Source organism: Heterocephalus glaber, unplaced genomic scaffold, assembly GCF_053883595.1.
Source record: "Heterocephalus glaber isolate CG9 unplaced genomic scaffold, H.glaber_assembly_v1.0 deba00001452, whole genome shotgun sequence".
In the NCBI taxonomy this organism is placed as follows: Eukaryota; Metazoa; Chordata; class Mammalia; order Rodentia; family Bathyergidae; genus Heterocephalus; species Heterocephalus glaber.
Window position 1 is genome coordinate 7480037 of NW_028258302.1, and position 18655 is coordinate 7498691.

The 18655-nt window shown below is 49.4% G+C and overlaps 3 protein-coding genes across 8 annotated transcripts in view; all 3 read right to left on the reverse strand.

Annotated features, from left to right (window-relative positions):
* Positions 1–926: 926 nt before the first annotated feature.
* Adprs (ADP-ribosylserine hydrolase) lies at positions 927–6054 on the reverse strand. 3 transcript variants are annotated; one of them, XM_087215305.1, is made up of 6 exons: positions 5802–6054; positions 3488–3584; positions 3014–3221; positions 2745–2863; positions 2328–2428; positions 927–1643 (listed from the first exon to the last, which is right to left on the reverse strand). In XM_087215305.1, the coding sequence occupies exons 1-6, from the start codon at positions 6013–6015 to the stop codon at positions 1351–1353; spliced, it is 1032 nt and encodes a 343-aa protein (XP_087071431.1). In that variant the 5' UTR covers positions 6016–6054; the 3' UTR covers positions 927–1350. The 3 variants fall into 3 exon arrangements, with proteins under 3 accessions (XP_087071431.1, XP_012929839.2, XP_021118979.1); XM_013074385.3 differs by having other exon boundaries at positions 2745–2929; XM_021263320.2 differs by lacking the exon at positions 5802–6054 and adding an exon at positions 5109–5750 and having other exon boundaries at positions 2745–2929.
* Positions 6055–6321: 267 nt separating this feature from the next.
* On the reverse strand, positions 6322–18295 carry Tekt2 (tektin 2). 4 transcript variants are annotated; one of them, XM_087215304.1, is made up of 10 exons: positions 18247–18295; positions 9624–9828; positions 9415–9540; positions 9016–9221; positions 7989–8132; positions 7792–7909; positions 7510–7617; positions 7250–7393; positions 6998–7077; positions 6322–6843 (listed from the first exon to the last, which is right to left on the reverse strand). In XM_087215304.1, exons 2-10 carry the CDS (start codon positions 9777–9779, stop codon positions 6630–6632), a joined length of 1296 nt encoding a protein of 431 aa, XP_087071430.1. In that variant the 5' UTR covers positions 9780–9828; positions 18247–18295; the 3' UTR covers positions 6322–6629. The 4 variants fall into 4 exon arrangements, with proteins under 4 accessions (XP_087071430.1, XP_087071429.1, XP_087071428.1 ...); XM_087215303.1 differs by lacking the exon at positions 18247–18295 and adding an exon at positions 10531–10592; XM_087215302.1 differs by lacking the exon at positions 18247–18295 and adding an exon at positions 10496–10544.
* LOC101716266 (argonaute RISC catalytic component 3) overlaps positions 18275–18655 on the reverse strand; it is a 119305-nt gene continuing 118924 nt past the window's right edge. The window contains exon 18 of the mRNA XM_087215299.1: positions 18275–18315. Coding sequence (XP_087071425.1) covers positions 18301–18315 — 15 coding nt within the window. The 3' untranslated portion in view covers positions 18275–18300. The remainder of the gene's footprint in view (positions 18316–18655) is intronic.

Sequence of the window (18655 nt, forward strand, 5' to 3'; positions counted from 1 at the left end):
ACCCTGAGAACAGGGCTGGGGGGTGCTGACCTGGACACAAAGCACCTGTTTACAGTCCTCCAGGCTCAGCAGTGTTGTGCTCCTGTCCCTGACTCTGTGGACCTGGGGCTGCACACCTGAAACAATCCATGCCTGAGAAGTCCTGCAGTTCGCCGCGGCCTGACACAGCTCTACCCTGGCTGAAAGCTGGCCTGCCTGACTGTCCTGAGACCTCAGGCCTGCCAGAGTAGCGTGCGCTCGTCTCTCCACCCAGTGGAAGGATGCTCACAGAACATCCCTAGTTTGAGGGAGTTGCCTTCAATTGTCCTTTATTCAAAATGGATGCTGAGCCAGGTGTGGTGGCACATGCCTGTAATCCCAGCACTCAGGAGGCTGAGGCAGGAAGATCACTGCAAGTTCGAGACCAGCCTGGGCTACACAGACTGTCTCAAAGAAAAAAATAAATATATAAACGCCAGCAAAAAATTCACAAAACAAAACCAAAATGGATGCTGGGCAAAACTCTGGGAGTCAAGGCCCCGGTGGGGGCCCAAGATACAGGAGGAGGTGCACAGCACTTAGTCCACCTAGCACCTACAGTTTGGCAGCCTGGTGACAGGTATCCTCTGCATCCTCTACAGGGTTCCTATTCCCCGCTCAGCTGGTCCTAAATCCTGTCCGGGGAACTCAGGCTCCAAGAGCAGGAAAAACTGGCTTGTTACTTCCTGTTTTCCCTAGCAAAGCATTTGGTCTAGCTGCCTGGGCTACTGAGTGATCTTCAACAGGAAAAGCCACCATTCTATGCCTGTTGTGCCCTTCCTCGCTGAACCTGGGCTGGCTGGAAGAACTGGAGGGCTCTGTCTACACACAGGGTCCTGTTTCCTAGGAGACAGAGGTACACTAAGCTTGAGGTTGGGCCGCCACAGGAGAAAGACTTACGAGTCTGCTGGATTTACTGAAGATTGTTTATTGCTGTGACTTCCACTGGAAGCTGTCAGCCCCAGGATAGCTGAGAGCCAGCTGTGGACCTAGAGCAGCTGTAGGCAGGTGCCTGCCCAGCTGTCAGGCAAACTGGCTAAGACCTAGCAGAGAGAAATGATGCTACTGCAGGTCATTTCCACTTCCCCAAATTCCATATCCTAGATAAAAAAGAAAATGTTGTAAGCACCCCACTAAAATAAAATCTGTCCTGGACCCCACTGAGGACACCAAGGGTGTCATGCAGCTCTGCAACAAACCAGAGCCCCAGCACCAAGGGTGCACACCCTACCCCCTGCACTGCAGGAAGACTGAGGCAGGGGAGCCAGCTTGGGGGACCTCTGAGCTGTGGTTAGTCCTGCTGGACATGGCAGAGCCCCAGCAGCTGTGCCCTCACAGACTCTTCTGGAAGACTCGGTGCAGGTTCTGGGCCAGGACGTCTGTCTCCTCATAGCCCTCACAGCTTTGCTGCCAGCTCTCTGGCACCTGATCCATCCCATAGTAAGCCCCAGCAATGGCCCCAGCCATGGTGGCAATGGTGTCTGTGTCCCCACCAAGTGAGACTGAATAGATGAGAGTCCTTTGGAGGCTGTTGAAGGCAGAGGGGATCTCAGGGTCAGGCTCCATGCAGCGCAGGAAGCAGTAGATAGCGGTGGGCACAGATTCAAAGGCAGCAATGCCATTCCCTGCGGGGAAGCCAGATCATAGGAAACTGACCTGGCCCCCACCACTAGGCTTCCTGCCACTTGCCACAACTCAACAGTCTTGGCTTCAAGCAGGGCTGTGATTAAGATCACAGGCTATGAAGTTAAACTACCTGGGTTGGGGGCCGGGGATTTAGCTCAGTGGTTCCACAGCCTGCCTCACAAGCACAAGGTCCCAAGTTTGATCCCTGGTACCAAAAAAATAAACTACCTGGGTTGAAATCTTGCCTGCCCCAGGACTGCCTCATGCCTGGGAAAGTTACCTAATCACTAAGATTCCTGTCCTTGGCCTTGATACCTCAGTGTAGAGAGTGAGTAAAGTTAGTCGCTCTTTCCCAGGCCTGTTGTGAGGATGACGTAAGGTCCTGTCTGTAAGGGATTCTACGAAGAGCCTAGTACACAGTAAAAGGGCTAGGTAAATAGACATCTGTGATGCACACTAGCTGTAAAAATTGGCAACCAGCAGGAGACACAATCCGGTGCTATAATTCTAAAGCAAGAAGGTGCTGTGCTTGCAACCCTGCCAGAGACCTTATAGAAAGTGGCTCTGACTGTCATAGCAGCCCAGGTCTAACTTGACGCCAGGCTCGGGTCCAGGCTCCCTTCTCTACTGAGCATAAGTCTGGCCCCAAAGGATGATGGGTGTGTGAGAATAAATCCACCCACCTAGCTCAGACACCACTTCCTCGCGAGTCACTGAGTCTTGGTCTAGAAGCTCTCCAACCTTCTTCAGGCGGCTGGAGTATGGACGCTCTTCCATACCCAACCTGTGGGTTTGGAGATTTCAGGGAGGTAAGAGCAGCAGAGCGGAGGCCGTGGGCAGAGAAAAGATCTCATATAAGAGTGAACAGGGATGTGCCAGGCTCCCACACAGGCACAGATATCCTGAAAGGACAGTCTCAGGTGTGAGCCATTTTATTCTCTGGGACCCTGAGAGCCTTGAAATCCAGTCAAGGCAAAGGCGTCTCTTCCCACCCCTCCTTAAGGTATGCAATGGGAAGAAGGCACCTTCTGCTTTTTGGTGATGCCAGATACCCCTCCCCACCATGAGCATACTTAGCCCTACCTCCAGCCCATACTCACTCTCTGGCATCCAGGACAGCCTGGGCATCCCCCTCCAGCTCCTCCATGTGGCCCAGGAGCTGCTTGAGGAAGTGCTTGCTGGAGGACTCACCCTGCAGAGCCAAGTACACAGCCAGGGCCTGCAAGATGGCACCATTGTAACCCAGGGAGGAGGCGTGGGTCAGCTGGGCTGAGAGCCTGGCAAACTAGGGAGAGGAGGAGCCACTGTCATGCCGCATACACGCTGCAGACAAAGCGGGGGACTCCAGGAGCTAGCCCAACCCCAATACCTTCTGCACATCCTGGACACTGCTGTAGGCCAGGGGGATGCCTGCTACCCGCATGGCACCCCCATTGCCATAGGAGCCCTTCCCATTGAACTGGGCCCGGGCGGGCTCATAGACATCGTGGCACTTGGGACTCAGGAGCTTCTTGAAGACGGTGATTACTCCAGCCCCATAACCTCTGTCAGGGTCTTTCTTGTACTCCTGGGCAAACCTGGGAGCAGGACAAGCAGAACTGGGGTTTCAAAAATGCCTCCCAGGGATGGGAAAAGTCTGGGCTGGTTTGGAGAAAGAAGCAGTCTTGGGGACCTAAGGCATCTGTTGTCCCAGCAGTGCTGTCACTTTTAGCTTGGGAAGCTGCATCAGCCTAAGAAACAGGGTTCTGCTGAAGGTAGGGGCCCAGGCAAGCAGACAACAGTCCTCTGTCCAGGGCACAGAAACTGCCGCCTGGCTCTCCTCACCCCAGGCCCCTCCCCTCACCTGTGAGCCATGTCCACCTCATCAAAGGCCTCCTTGGCCAGCAGAGACTGCACGAGGGCTCTGGCCATGGCGGTGTCATCAGTGTAGTACAGTGCTTCTGTGGAGAGAGGGTGGGGGTGAGAGCAGGGTGCAGGACTTCAGGGTGACAGCTTCCCACTCAGTCCTCTTAGAAGCACTATGATCTCACATCGGCTTCTCACTCCAGGGTCCTCGGCTGTAGGATTCCTCAACATTTCCAGCAATTCTTTATTCCAAGTCAGACACGACATCCTGATGATTTCTAAAGAAAAATCTTCCATCCCTTTCTGTGGCTATTACTGCAGCTCATCTTAATGTGCTTGGCAGAGCCTCTCAAATCACCTACATGTATCCCCTTCTCCAGTACAAGCTGTACATGCAGCCAGAACATTCCTCCTCCTGACCAGATCGCTCACCTTCCCTCTCTCACTCCTGCTCAACATGGCTGGCTTCAGGATGCGGTCCTAATTCAAGACCTTGGCATTCAAAGGTCTTCCCAGCCTGGCCCCTTATTTCTTCACCCACATTCTATCCCACTGTTCCCCTCTATACCCCCAGAAGCAATCCTGGTGCTTGGATCAGGTCCTTTCCGGCTGGGAATTCTCCCCACCCCATGCCCCACCGTATCTATCTCTTCTTCCTCTGGCTGCCTGGAAGCACCGTTCTAGAACTTCTACATGGCACAAATAGGCTAGGGACAGTAGGCCAGAGACAGATCTTGGCCTTATTTGAGACCAGACAGTCAGAGACCATGAAGTGGACTCCCTGGTAAGTTCCCTCGCCATCTCTAGTTCTAGAACATCCCTAGTTCAGTGTTTGGCATATCCATCCCAAGCCCCAAACCCTTCCCCTCCTACTACTAGGACGGTTGGCCATCTCCTCCACAGCTGTACTTTCCAGGCTCCCCTCCAGACTCAAGGTGAAGGCCACCCCATTCCTGGGGGACCTTGCTCTTTATCCCCTCTCTCCCTTTGCAGTGGGACAGCATCTATTCGCTCCATTTGGTCACTGTATCCTGCTCCTCCCTAGGGAGCCACTTTGGCCCATTCACAGCAACCTGAGCCCAGAGCTGACCTACCTCTTGCCTAATCAAACAGCACACCTCATCCCTTAATTAGGGATAGGTACAGGACCTGAGGCAGGCTGGTAGGGTTCAATTTGGGACTTTTGTTTGCCACAGGAAAGGGGAATTCCCCTGCTGGAGCTTCTGGAAGTGCCTCAGGAGAAGGTTTCCAGAATGAATGGAGCCCACCCAAAGAAAGCAGATCTGAGCAATGGAGAGGAACCGAGCCTTTAGCAAACAGCCTGAACCCCTGGACTCAGCTGTTTGAGGCCAGACCTACCTCTGGGCTTCTCAAGTCATGTCAGCCAATCTGTGCCCTTTACCTTTGGCCCTTTTAAATTAGGTTTTCTGTCACTTGCATCTACAGGGTCCTAAAAAACTTCTCATTTTAAACATGTTTTTCCTTACCTTAACATCAAACCAACAATGAAACAAAAACCTATCCCTCTATCTTGTCTTTACTTCAACTACAGCTAATCTCTCACCTTCCCTTAGCACCCAACAATACTGTTTTCCTTTTCGATTTCCTCCTTAACTCACTAGAAATGAGTCCAGACTTTCCTCTACTTTTCTTCAGGATGACACAGATGACCAGCGTCTTCATCTTGAAATTCTGTTCTCAAATTTTGTTGATAACCCTCCTGCTTCTCTTCCTCTCAGATATTTCCTTCCCTACCTCCCCTCCCACCTCTATCTGCCTGGCACACCCGAGTGTTCTTCAGGGGGTTTTTGATGACGGCGCCTTTTCCTTCCTATTCCAGGTGATGGCACAGGGAAGGGGAGATGACTTTACAGGCAAGTGACAGCACAGGCAAAGGCCTGGGGGGAGGAAGCATGGTGTGAGTGGAACCAAAGTGGGAAAGCAAGCCCAAGAAGAAGGGAGAGACGCGGGCGTGGGCGTGCCAGATGGGACGCGCTGAGGCTTTCCGCGGGGGGGGGGGGGTTGCTCCTGGGGAGGATTGCTGCCCGCTGTGTGGGGCATGGGCTGGGAGCACGTGACAGTCGGCACTGGGCGAAACGGGTCCGCCGGGGCGCAAACACCGGCTCTACCGAACGACGCCCGATCAGGTCTGCACGGCCGCGCCAGGGAAAGGTATGGGTGAGACTCGTGGAGACGGAGCTCGGACCGGCCACGCCGCATCCCGGTGTCCTCGGCCGTGGGGTCTCGGCGAAGACGAGAGCACCTCGCTCACCCCGGGGCCGCGACCTGCCCACTCCTAGGGGCCCGCCCACCTGTCCGCGCGCTGCCCGGCATGCCGGGGTCCGGCTCCAGGCTCTGGACGTGACGCAGGACTGACGTTAGGCTGACGGTGTCGTGCGCCTCGTAGATGGCGCCCACGCAGTCCCCGAGCAGTGCGCCAGCCAGGCAGCCTCGGAAGCGCGAGAGGGAGCGGGCTGCTCCGGCCCCGCCGCCGCCTGCAGCCGTCATCGCCGCTACCGCCGCCATCCGTCCGCTGCCCAGTCGCCACTTCCGGGGGCGCCGCCGCACCCCCACAGCGCCCCCCGGTGGCTCGGAGCCTCCGCGCCGCTCGCGTCCTACCGCGCCGCGCCGCGGCCTGGAGTTGCGGCGCCGCGCATTCCCTGCTAGTTTTGCTTTTGTGCTCCCTCTTCCCACGTGTTAACGGCGTCACGACCTGGCAGGCGGCCACTGAGTCAGACCAGGAGGTCGCTCTAGCTACTGTCTCACGGGCGAGTACTCTTGTCTCAGCACCCCCACGGCCTGGGCTCTTGACACCACTCTGACGTGGGCCACCTTTTCCCTGAAGCCATTCCGCTATAAGCCTAGGCTGGGGCTTCCCCGGGGCATCAAAAGGGCAGGCAAGGGGCGAGCTGGGGCAGAGTTGGGCACAGAGAGTGTCCCGGGGGAGGAAAGGAATCGGATTTGGAATGTGAAATTTGAGATCTTGGCTCCTCCATACACAGAGGGGTCAAGCACCCTCTCGCTCCCTCCTTCAGAACAGGCTGGCCTCACAACTTCCAGGTTTATTAGGTTCATCACCTCCCCAAGTCCCTCCTTCTCCCTCCCAACCCTCTGCTCCTCCCTCAGCCCCCCCCCCACCGCTAGGCCAGCTCCAGCTGGCAGCTCTTGAGTGGGCTCAGGGTGCGGTTTGTGGTTCTGGTGAAGGTATCCACCTGGGGTACAAACTTCTCAGCTGGCACTGTCAGCTTGCAGCGGGTGTCCAAACACTTGGTGTCCAACAGCATGGAGTTAGCTTTGCAGGCAATGTCAGCCTGCAGCCGGGCCAGGTGCTTGTATAGGGCATCCAGAGCATCCCTGGGGGCAGGCATTGACAGCCCACCACTGCTGCAGGAGTCTGAGAGGTGTGGGCTGACTCACCAGCTTAAAGCCCAGGGGCACCAGCAAGCAGCAAGAGACCCAATTGGTGGCCGGTGTCTCCCCATCCCTCCTGCCCACTCCCCAAACCTACTGTGCTTGTGCCAGCTTCTGCTTCAAGGCAGCAATAGTCGCTTCTAACTGGTGAACCTCCTCAGTGAGGCCATACTGTACCTGGAGGCGGAGGGGCGGGTGGGAGTTCCAGGTCAGCCACACTGTCCTTCAGCCCTCCGGCCTGAGGGCTCCTCTAGGCCAGCATCCCTGCCCCACCAGGAATATGTGCTGAGGGGTGATCCTGAGGACACCTTAGCAACAGGCCTGTGCACCCCCTGGGAGGCCCTTGCACCTGGTCTCTGCAGAGCTCTACATTGGGCCGGTAGGTTCTGGACTCCAGCCGAGTGTGGGACAGCTTCAGGTTCAGCATCTTTCTCTGCAGATCCTCCTCCAGGTGCCGGATGTCCTTCTGGAGCTCAGCGACCTCCTCCAAGGTCTGCGGAGGACAGAGTGATAAGCTGGACTCTTGCTGGAACACCCAGCCCAGGGCTTCCTGGCAGGGAATCTGGCCCTGGCCCCAGGGGAGGAAGCTGGCCCCAGGGGAGGACTCACATTCTTCTCTTGCCACTTGAGCTCACTGTACACACTCTCCATCTCCCGAAGCCGCTTCCTGAAGGCAAATTCTGTTGCCACCCTCTGGGCTTCGAGATTGTTTTTGGTCTGCAGGATAAGAAGCAGGCCAAGCAAGGGGAGAGCCTGAGCTCCTAGGCTCATGAGAGTCCTGCTTACATGAGGGGAAGGTGCCATGGCCAACGGAGAAAGAAAGATAAAGGTGGAGTACACTGTTGGGACATCCATTGGCCTTCAGGGAGTGGGCTATGGGGCTCTGGTCACCTCAGCAATAGTTAGGGCTATGGCCTCCCTCAGCTCGGTGGCTGCTTTCATCTCAGCCTCTGCTCGGTTCTTGTTGAACTGACTGAAGTCATCCCACTGCTGAAGTGTGGTGGAGCTGCTGGCGGCAGGAAATAATGAGGTTTCTGGCTACAGCTGATGAGGGGAGGAAGAGAGAGTGATTGAAACATTTTTCTTACCCATTGGGAACACGTGTGGGGTTGACCTTCAGAGAGATGTTTGGGGACATGAGGTTGAGAGAGAGACAGCCTCTGTCGATCTCCAGTGTCTCCATTTTGCCCCGATGGTCAGAGTTGAGCTGCTGTCGGACTTCCTGCAGGAGGCTGGGGAAAGAAAAGCACCATGAGGAGCCAGCACTTAGGCCCCTGGATGTCACCCTCATTGTGCAGAGGAACATTAAGGAATGGGAAGATGGGATGGCTTCTCCCAGTGGAAGTCAGTGGAGCTGCTGCCGCAGCTGAGATGAAGATTATCACAGGTAAGGTTTCCCTAGGTGAAAATACAACACCCATGTGCTCACACGCACCTGTGGGATGCAGGTATTCTGCTACACTCTCACACACAAAGGTACTCAGGAGTGGTGGCAAGAGGGCTTCAACTAGCCGGGAGTGGTGGCACACGCCTGGAATCCCAGTACTCAGAAGGCTGAGGCAGGAGGATTGCCTTGAGTTCAGGGCTGGCCTGGGCTACATAGTGAGTTCAAGGTCAGCCTGAACTACGCTGGGAGACTCTCAAAAAAAAAACCAATAAAATTTGATCCCCGGTACCAAAGAAGTATAGCTTCAAGGTGTCTCCTTTTGGGCCAGGGATTTAGCTCAGTGGCACTGTGCCTGTCTCTCAAGGTCCTGAGTTCAATCCCTGGTACCAGAAAAAAAAAAGAGAGCTAGAGCTTTAGCTCTTATGCTTTTTTTTTTGGTACTGGGTATCGAACTCAGGACCTTGCACTTTCCAGGCAGGCGAAGCGCTGCTGAGTTACATCCCCAGCCCTGGTTTCTATGCTTCTAAGTCACAATGGCTGCTTAGAGCAGGGTCCTGTCTTCTGAGACCATGTCCAGGCAGTAGAACACTTAGTAGTTTCCACCATGAGCACGGAAGGGGCAGAAACAAGGAAGCCATTTATGCATTACCCACAAAACCTGGGTTCCACATTCAAGACACAAAGCCTTCAAGTGCATGTGAACATGCATGTGACTGTCTCCGCCTCACCAGAGCTGCTCAAAGGCCTGGCTAATCTTCTGTTGCAAGGCCTTCTTGCTGGCCTCAATGACCTCCACCTCTTTGTGCAGCTCATTCTCCACAGGGTCCTGTACTACATCAATGTCTCGGCGACTCTCCCGCAAGGTCAGGCACTCGATGGCCACATCGAGAGGCAGGTTTTTGGCCTGCAGGTTTTGCTCTGCTGAATCCTTCATCTAGAAAACAGAGGGACCAGGGGACTGGTGAACCCATACACTGGGAGGTCGCTTTTAACCCTGCTTTAGTGGCAAGGCCCATGAGTGACCCAATGGCCATGCCATCCATGCCCCTAAACTTTTTCCCAGACCCAGAAGTGGGCAAAAGGGAGGTCTTCACAGCAGTGTTCTGGCCCCAGCCCTTGCTCCCTGCCTGTGTCAGGGCATCAATCTCAACATCTAGGTCAGTGAGACACTTGTCCAGCCTCTCCTTCCATCGGTTGACAGTAGCAATCCTCTCTGCCAGTCGAGTCCTATTGTCATGTTCATCCCAAATGGTCTGGAAGAGACAGAGACAGATAAAGAGGGTGTCTGTGATTGAGGGCTGCCCCTTGGCCCACCAAGGGGGCGCTGACCCTCAACCTTGTTGTTGGTCTCGTTGCGAAGGACCCGGGCCTCCTGGCGGATTTGATTGGCAGCATCTCGCTGCCGCTCCGCGTTAGTGGACAACAGGCAGCTGTTGGTGTGCCAGTCCAGCAGCCGGAAGCGCTGACTCGGCTTGACACTCAGCGTGGCCATGGTGCAGGGGCAAAGGCCAGAAACCCTGAGGCCTGTTTCCAGATACCACCTATGGAGGGAAAGCAACATGCAACGGGCCTTTCAGTGGGCTGTCTCCTGGCTTAAATACCCTCTCCAAGGGCCTTCCCCTGTCCACTGTGCTCTGAGCCCCTTCCTGCAGGAAGCCTGTTGGGCTAAAGTTCCCGCTGAACTCAACTTTGTGTGAGGCATTAGCTAGGTTTCTTCCTCCTGTCCATGAAGCCCAGCACAGAGCCCTGAAGCCTGCAGGTCCTGGAGTAGAGTAGGTAAAAAGGGAGAAGGAGTCCCTCAGGGTGTGTGTGTGTGTGTGTAGTGCCAAGTGGCCTGTGCGTGGCTGGCAGGGAAAACAGCCCTTAATCCAGTTCCCACCCCGATTTCCAGCACCAAAGTTCTTGAGCTTTCTTCCCTTCTTCCCTTAGCTTCGGGCCAGGTCTCTGGGGGACCCAAGGGACTGAGCCCTGTTCTCTCAGTAGGTGGGGAAGAGCTCTGCCTTCCCTCTGCTTTGGGCTCTGGGTTGTAGGAGCAGGGCCAGGTGTTCGTGCCCAGTTGGGAGATGAGGTCGGAGTCAGTGGCCGGCCGCACCTCTCCCCTGCGCAGGAACCCCATTTTGGGTTTCAGTCAGTCCCCGGTCCTGGCGCGGAGGCAGGAGGGCGGGCCTCAGTGTGCACCCTCCGCCCCCAGCTGTCTGGCCCTCTCACCTCCTTTCCCTGCTTCCCGCAGCGACCCCCCTCACCTAGCGCCTCCGTTGTTTGGCCTCCGGTTGCTAGGCAACCCCCCCCCCCCCCCGCTGTTACCGGCCCTAGCTTGGCAACCGCGGAGGTGCGTCCCCACTGTCTCAGGGCCGCCGGGGAACTCACGAGCTGAACGTGTTCCCCCGACCCGTCCGCTCTGCCTCGGTGCTGGGGACTGAACCCGGGGCCTCTCACATTCCAGGCAAGCGATCTATCACTCAAATACATGCCCAGGCCTGAACATTTAAATTTTTTTTTTTTTTTTTTTTTTTTTTTGGTGCCAGGGATCGAACTTGGGTCCTTGCGCTTGCAAGGCAAGCGACGGAACCGCTGAGCTAAATCCCCGGCCCGCTGACATTTAAATTTTTTTGGTACCGGGGATCGAATTCGGGACCTTGCGCTCGTCAGAACCATTAAGCTAAATCCCTGGTCCCTGAACATATAAATTTTGACCCACGTTATGAATTGAGTAGATTAAAAAAAAGTACGAAGCCTGAAGACGGAGGCAGGATAATTGCAACTGAACCCACCCTAGGCAATTTAGCGACTAACCAGACCCTCGAAATGAAAAAGGACTGGGTGTGTAGCTCAGTGTGAAGGTCCTGGGTTCAGTCCCCAGTACTGTAAAAACAAGCAGACCAAAACCAAACACACAACCGAGCAAGTACATAGACAAAATAAACATCTCCGCCTCAGGCTTACTCCTCTTCCAGCTCTCTTTCCTGAAATGGGTGTATATTCAACACAATCACATATAATATAAATTGACATATATTTAACATTCCTTTGCCCCTATCTTGTTCAGCAGTGTTACTCATCTACGTGTAGGCATACAAAAAATGATGTGCGTTTTTGGAGAGGGCACAACCCGGGGGGAGAGAACAGGTATTAGAAGGCACTGTTCAAAATCCAGTCATTTCTTCTTTTTTAAAAAAATTTATTTATTGATTGATTTTGTACCGGGGATCGAACTCGGGATCTTGTGTTTGTGAGGCAGGCGCCAAAACCACTGAGCTAAATCCCCAGCCCTTTTTTTAAAAATTTTTATTTTTTAAATCCAATCATTTCTAAAAGAAAAAAAAAATTCAACCGTGTCCTATATTCCAGTACTGTTGCGGACATCAGGAAATGTTACTATCTCATCTTCACAACGAATAATTTCCTAAATAATTTCCTCAACGCTGGGAAGGAAACTCAGGTGTGGCTAATCACCCCTCACCATCACTCTGGATGGCGGTGGGAAGAGGGAGCCGTGCTTGTAGCCCGGTCCTGTCCTGAGTGCTTTGCAGAGTGTCCTCTGTGTTGCCATTCTCATCCTTTAGGTGAGGAAACTGAGGCACAGGGGAGTCAAGAACGTACCCAAGCCCACATAATTAAGAAATGATAGAGCTGAACTCATGTCCAGATAGTCTGCCCCAGTGGCAAAGTTCAGCTTTGACGATGGAGGAAAGAGGTGCAGGAAGAGTCCCTAAGTTTAAAGACCCCAGTGATGAGCAGGATGGAAAGAAAGGAAGAGAACCAGGACTTGATAGGCAGGGGGAAGGATGACTTTGGGGAAGCCTGAGGTGCTTGAGGTAGGTCCATGTGCTGTCCAGCAGGCAGTAAGAAATGCAAGCCTGAAGCCCAGCCGAAAAGACAGGCCACAACGGGTATTTCCCAAACTTCTCTGATCACAGAGTATTTTTTTCAACAGACAATGCTACAAAATATTGTAAACTCTAGTAGTACATTGGTTTCACAAAGCAGACATGAACAAGAATTTGTGACAGGGTTCTTTTAAAATCAGAATTAGATGGGTGTGGTGGCACACGACAGTGGTCCCAGCACTCAGAAGGCTGAGGCAGGACAATTGTCACAAGTTGGAGGGTAGCCTGAACTACATAGTGAGATCCTGTCTCAAAAAACAAAAACAAAAGTTCCTCCCTTCCTCCTCGTAAGCAGCAGAGACACAATCCACTCTTCTGTTTAAGATGTGCTGGCAAATAGAATGCAGAAGATCATCAAGAAGATCATACACCCTGACCAAATGGGATTCATCCCAGGGATGTAGGGATTGTTTAACACATGCAAATCAATCAGTATAATACACTATATCAATAGAGCCAAGGACAAAAACCATATGATTATCTCCAAAGATGCAGAAAAAGCATTTGATAAAATCCAACACACATTTATGATAAAAACCCTACAAAAAATTGGAATAGATGGTCTCTACCTCAATCTGATAAAAGCCATCTATGAAAAACCAAAAGCCAATATACTAAATGGTCAAAAACTGAAATCCTTCACACTAAAATCAGGAACAAACAAGGATGTCCACTATCACCACTCTTGTTCAATATAGTTCTGGAAACATTAGCCACGGCAATTAGACAAGAGAAAGAAATAAAAGGAATAAAGATAGGAAATGAAGAAGTCAAATTGTCATTATTTGCAGATGACATGATACTCTATATAGAAGACCCCAAGAACTCCACCAGGGCTGGGGATTTAGCTCAGTGGTTCCACCACTTGCCCCGCAAGCGCAAGGACCCAAGTTTGATCCCTGGTACCAAAAAAACCCCCCCAACCCCCCCCAAAAAAGCCTCCACCAAAAGTCTGCTAGACTTAATAACCAAATTCAATAGAGTAGCTGGATACAAGGTCAACACACAAAAATCAATAGCTTTCCTTTACACGAACAATAGACTCACTGAGACAGAAATAGGGCAAACAATTTCTTTCACAATAGCATCCAAAAAACTGAAATACCTAGTGTAAGACCGAGGGCCTTACCAAATGCTCCAAGGAGCTGACTGCAGTGAAGCACACCCGGGGATCCCAGCGCTGCCTCCAAAATGTAAGACCGAGGGCCTTACCAAAAGCTCTGAGGAGCTGACTGCAGCGAACACCCGGGAAGGAACACACCGGACAAGTTGAAAAGTAAAACAGACCTTAGTCTGGCCAGACGGCACTCCCAAAGCAAAGTAGCTTAGGGAGGCGACTAGCCCAGAGTCCGAGGCTCTTTTTATAGGGGGTTGCAGGAGAAGTTAATAGGCGAAATTTACAGAAGAGGAACAAAGTTTAGTGGTCAGCTGACACGTACCGATGGTCAGCAGATGTTTGTAGATTGTTCTATAGATAGCGGTGTTCGGAACATCAGTTTTGAACAAAGAGTTGAGTAATTTACTTTGGGACCTTATGGCTGATACAGATCTTATCTAGTGTTCCAGAACTAACAAGCATCTTTACCTATTTACTCACATTCACAGTTGGGGCTAGGGGAGTTTTATGATTACAGAGTTATGCAGTCCCACACTAGGAATCAACCTAATGAAAGAAATCAAAGACTTCTTCTCTGAAAACTATAGCACTCTGAAAAGAGAGATTGAAGTTGATATCAGAAAATGGAAAGGCATCCCCTGCTCCTGGGTAGGAAGGATCAATATAGTGAAAATGGCCATACTTCCAAAACTGCTATATAGATTCAATGCAATCCCAATTGAAATTCCAGCAGCATATTTCATAGACCTTGAGAAAACAATCCAAAAATTCATTTGGAACAAGAAGAGACCCAGAATAATAAAAGGAATTCTAGGCAACAGAGACATGGCAGGGGATATCACAATCCCCAACTTGAAACTATACTACAAAGCTACTGTGATAAAAAGAGCATGGTACTGGCAAAAAAAACCAGACCTGAGGACCAGTGGAACAGATTAGAAGATGCAGAAACAACTCCAGACACACTCAGTCATCTCATCTTCAATAAAGGAGCCAAACACCCTCACTGGAGGAAAGACAACCTCTTTAATAAATGGTGCTGGAAAAATTGGGTTTCAACTTGGCAAAGATTAAAACTAGACCTATATCTCTCACCATGCACTAAACTAAAATCAAAATGGATTAAGGATCTAAATATTAAAATAGAAACGCTGAATTGCCTGGAACAGAGGTTAGGTAGAACTCTTGAAGACATTGGTGTAGGAAAAGATTTTATGAACAAAACCTCAGTTGCCTGTGAACTAGCACAAACAATTAACAAGTGGGATCTCATCTTATTAAAAAGCTTCTGCACAGCAAGAGCAACCACCAACAGTGTGAAGAGACAACCTACAATGTGGGAAAAAATCTTCACCTGCTGTTCCTCAAATGGGCATCTGAAATGAACAGACATTTCTTAGACAAAGAAGTAGAAATAGCAAATCAACATATGAAAAAGTGTTCAACATCACTGGTCATTCAAGAGATGCAAGTGAAAACAATGCTGAGATTCCACCTCATCCCAGAAAGAATGGCTGCTATCATGAAATCAACCAATAACAAATGCTGGCAGGGCTATGGGGAAAGAGGAACCCTGCTCCACTGCTGGTGGGAGTGTAGACTGGTGGAACCACTGTGGAAATCAGTATGGAGATACCTCAAAGAACTAGGCCTAGAGGTCCCATTCGATCCAGCTATTCCTAGCCCTTTTCTTATTTTTTACTTTCAGACAGGGTCTCACTAAGTCTTTAATTGTCCAGGCTGGGCTTGACCTTGTGAAAGGAAAATATTTCAATACAGAAAATAGAAGAGGGCTGGGGATTTAGCTCAGTGGCGCTATGGCTGCCTCAAAAGGGAAAGGTCCTGAGTTTGATCCCTAGTACTGGGAAAAAAAAAAAAGAATAAACAAACAAGCAAATACAAGAAAAGTGTTGTTCTATAGACACATTGAGACCTTTACAGACTGTAGAAACTATAGAAGCAACAAAAGTAACAACACAGGAAAACAAACAACTTTCTTCTTCAGAGAAAAACTGAAGGTTTTGATCTCTTTCATGATATTTTACCAAATATTGCAAAATGATCATATCCTTTCCTGGGATTGACAGAGTAACCTAATTAATTTCCTAAAAGCATCTGCAGTGTATGCAGATATCATCAGTCAAGAGGAGTTTGTTAAATGATCAGACAGCTGAAACATGAAAACCATGTTCCAGTAAACATGGAAATCAAATCAAGCAAACATCAAGATGTGTGTTCCTTACCACCTAAAAACAAAACAAAACAAACAAAACCCCACCTTGGAGTTTTACCTTAGGGCCACATTTCTGATGGTTCAGTGTTGTGCCCTCAGCACCTTTTTTTCCAAAGCAAGTTTCAAGCATTAGTACTCTGAGCTCTAATGTAATTAGCAATTTGATATAGACAGGGAGCAGAATGGAAGATCGACAAATAGGAGGTAGGGAGGTCTTTTTCAAATGGATTGGGGAACAACAGATAGACAGGGAAGGAAGGGAAAGGGGTGGGAAAAAAAAGAAAATAGAGTTTTTGCAAAGGGGAAGGGGACCAAAAGTTGAAAGGAGGAGGGAGGACGGGCAGGGGTAGGAGACTGAAAAAAAAAGGAATTAAGATGTATTATGTGCATGCACCTACTCCCCAGGATGATAAATGTAGTCATTATGTACTGCAAACATGTACTAATTAAAAACTTTTAGAAATTGGCAGTTTGTTCTGTCCATCCCAGCACTTATTCTTTTTTTTTTTTTTGAGATAAGATTTCACTAAGTTGCCCAGCCTGGCCTCAAACTCTTGGCGCTCCTGCCTCAGCCTCCCAAGTCTGGGACTAGAGGTTGGTGCCACCATGCCCAGCTCTGCAGGACAGCTTCCCAGTGTCTCCCAAGGCGGCCATAAGGGTATGCAGATGGAGTACTGAGGCTGCCAGTCCTCTCATTTTTCAAGAGAAGACAAAACCTGGATTTTTATGTGAGATCTTCCAGTTTTTAAAGTAACAAATTAAAAACAAATATTTTGAACACCAAAGATCATTTGCAGACTGAAATTGGCCTGCTACCTTGAGTTTTTTTAAAAAATCTAATCACTTCAATTATAAAACTAAGAGAAATGGTACACACCTGGAATTATATAGTTATGAGAGTTGAGAGCTGGTTTCTAAAATCTTAGTCTCATGTTTTAATGTAATTACTGGCCACTAGAGAAACGCAAATTAAAACAACACTGAGATTCCATCTTACTCTAGAAAGAATGGTTATCAACAAGAAATCAGATAATAACAAATGCTGGCAAGGCTGTGAGGAAAAAGGAACCCTTCTATATTGTTGGTGAGAGGGTAAACTAGTAGAACCACTATGGAAATCGGTATGGAGTTTCCTCAAAAAACTAAAATTAAAAATTCCATTTGACCCAGCTATTCCCATTCTATGTATCTTCTTGAAAGTTAAAGATATCATATTTCAGTGATCCATGCATACTGATGTTTATAGCATCACAACTCATAATAGCTAAATCTTGGAAGCAGCCTCTGTCCATCAACAAATGAATGGATAAAGAAAATGTGGTATTTATACATACTGGAGTATTACTCTGCTGTAAAGGATAAGTTTCAGTCATTTGTAGGAAAATGCACCTTGAAATCATAAGTTGAGTGAAATAAATCAGACACACAAGATAAATAACACATGGTTTCTCTTGTATGAGAATCCCAAAGTATAAATAAAGAGCAAAATAAAAGACAGGTAATAGGAAACAGGAAGACAGATGTTTTGTAAGTGGGAAGGGGACCAAGAGATAGAGAGAGGGGGGTAGAGGGAAGGGGACATAAAAAGAACTAAGATGTGTCATGTACCAACTATCCACATAGGATGTAATCATTATGCATCACAAACATGTACTAATAAAAATGAAAATAAACATGGTTTGATATTAAGCAGATTTTCTTCCTTATTGGCCTTTTTCAAGTAATACTGTGAGAACATCAAGTAACTTTTGTAGCTGTGAAAATCATGGTATTTAAGCTTTATGATTTTTTTTTTTGGTATTGGGGATTGAACTCGGGCCCTTGTGGTTGGGCAGCAGGCGGTGAGACCACTTAGCTAAATCCCCGGCCCTTTATGATGTTCTTGAAGGCAATATATTTGTAAAAAACATAATGGCACCATTTTTCCAACATGTGCTTACCTTATGTCTGTGTCATATTCCGGTAATTTTTATAATATTTCAAACTACAGTATTTCATTATTGTATCTTAAGGGTGATCAGTGATCTTTGATGGTACTATTGTAACTGTTTTGGGGAACCATGAACTCACATCCATGTAAGCTGGTAAACTTAATAAATGTTACGTATATTCTGTTTTTAAAAAAAAACCATAAAGGGCTGGGGGTTTAGCTCAGTGCTTCCAGCGCCTACCTCACAAGTGCAAGGTCCCGAGTTTGATCCCCAGTACCAAAAAACCCCACAAAAACCCCCCATAAAAACTAAAGCTCGGTGTGGTGGTGCATGCTTATAATCCCAGCACTTGGGAGGCTGAGGCTGGAGGGTTGCCGTAAATTCAAGGCCAGCCTGGACTACATAGCAAGACCCGTCTCAAAACCCAAAAGAAAAATAAGTGACAATTAATAAAAATATTTTGAACACAAAACAAAAATCATTTGCAGACTGAAATTGGCTTGCCAACTTGGTTTTTCCTTTTTTTTGAGACAGGGTCTTGCTATGTAGTTCAGGCTATCTTTGAACTATGTAGCCCAGGCTGGCCTCGAATTTGTGATGATCCTTCTGCCTCCTCAGCCTCCCAAGTGCTGGGATTACAGGGGTGCTCTACCACAACTGGCCAGTTTGAGATATTTTTAGTCCAGTAATTTTAATTATAAAGAGAAGTGATACATACCTGGAATTACAGTTATGACAGTTGAGAGCTTGTTTCCAAAATCTTAAGTCTAATGTTTTCTTACATATAATACCTCTTAACATCTGTGCTGTGTATCCACTTCTGGGCCTCTGAGGATTCTTCCAGTTCATTTTTTTTTTCCCTAGGGGGAGAGGGAATTGAACCCAGTCCTTTGTAACTGAGCCCCAGCCTGCCCTACCCCTTTTGAGGCAGGGTATCTCTATGTGATCCGGTCTGGCTTTGAACTACGTAGCCTAGGCTGGCCTGAACTTGTGATGATCTTCGTGCCTCAGCCTGTGTGCTGAGATTACAACATGGGCCAACGTGCCTGGCTATTACCTTAATTATTATTATTTTTGAGACAGGGTCTCACTATATAGCTCAGGGTGGCCTTGAACTCACTATGGAGCCCAAGTTGGCCTCAAACTCGTGGCAATCCTCCTGCCTCAATTATCTTATTTTATATTGGAGGATATTGAAAA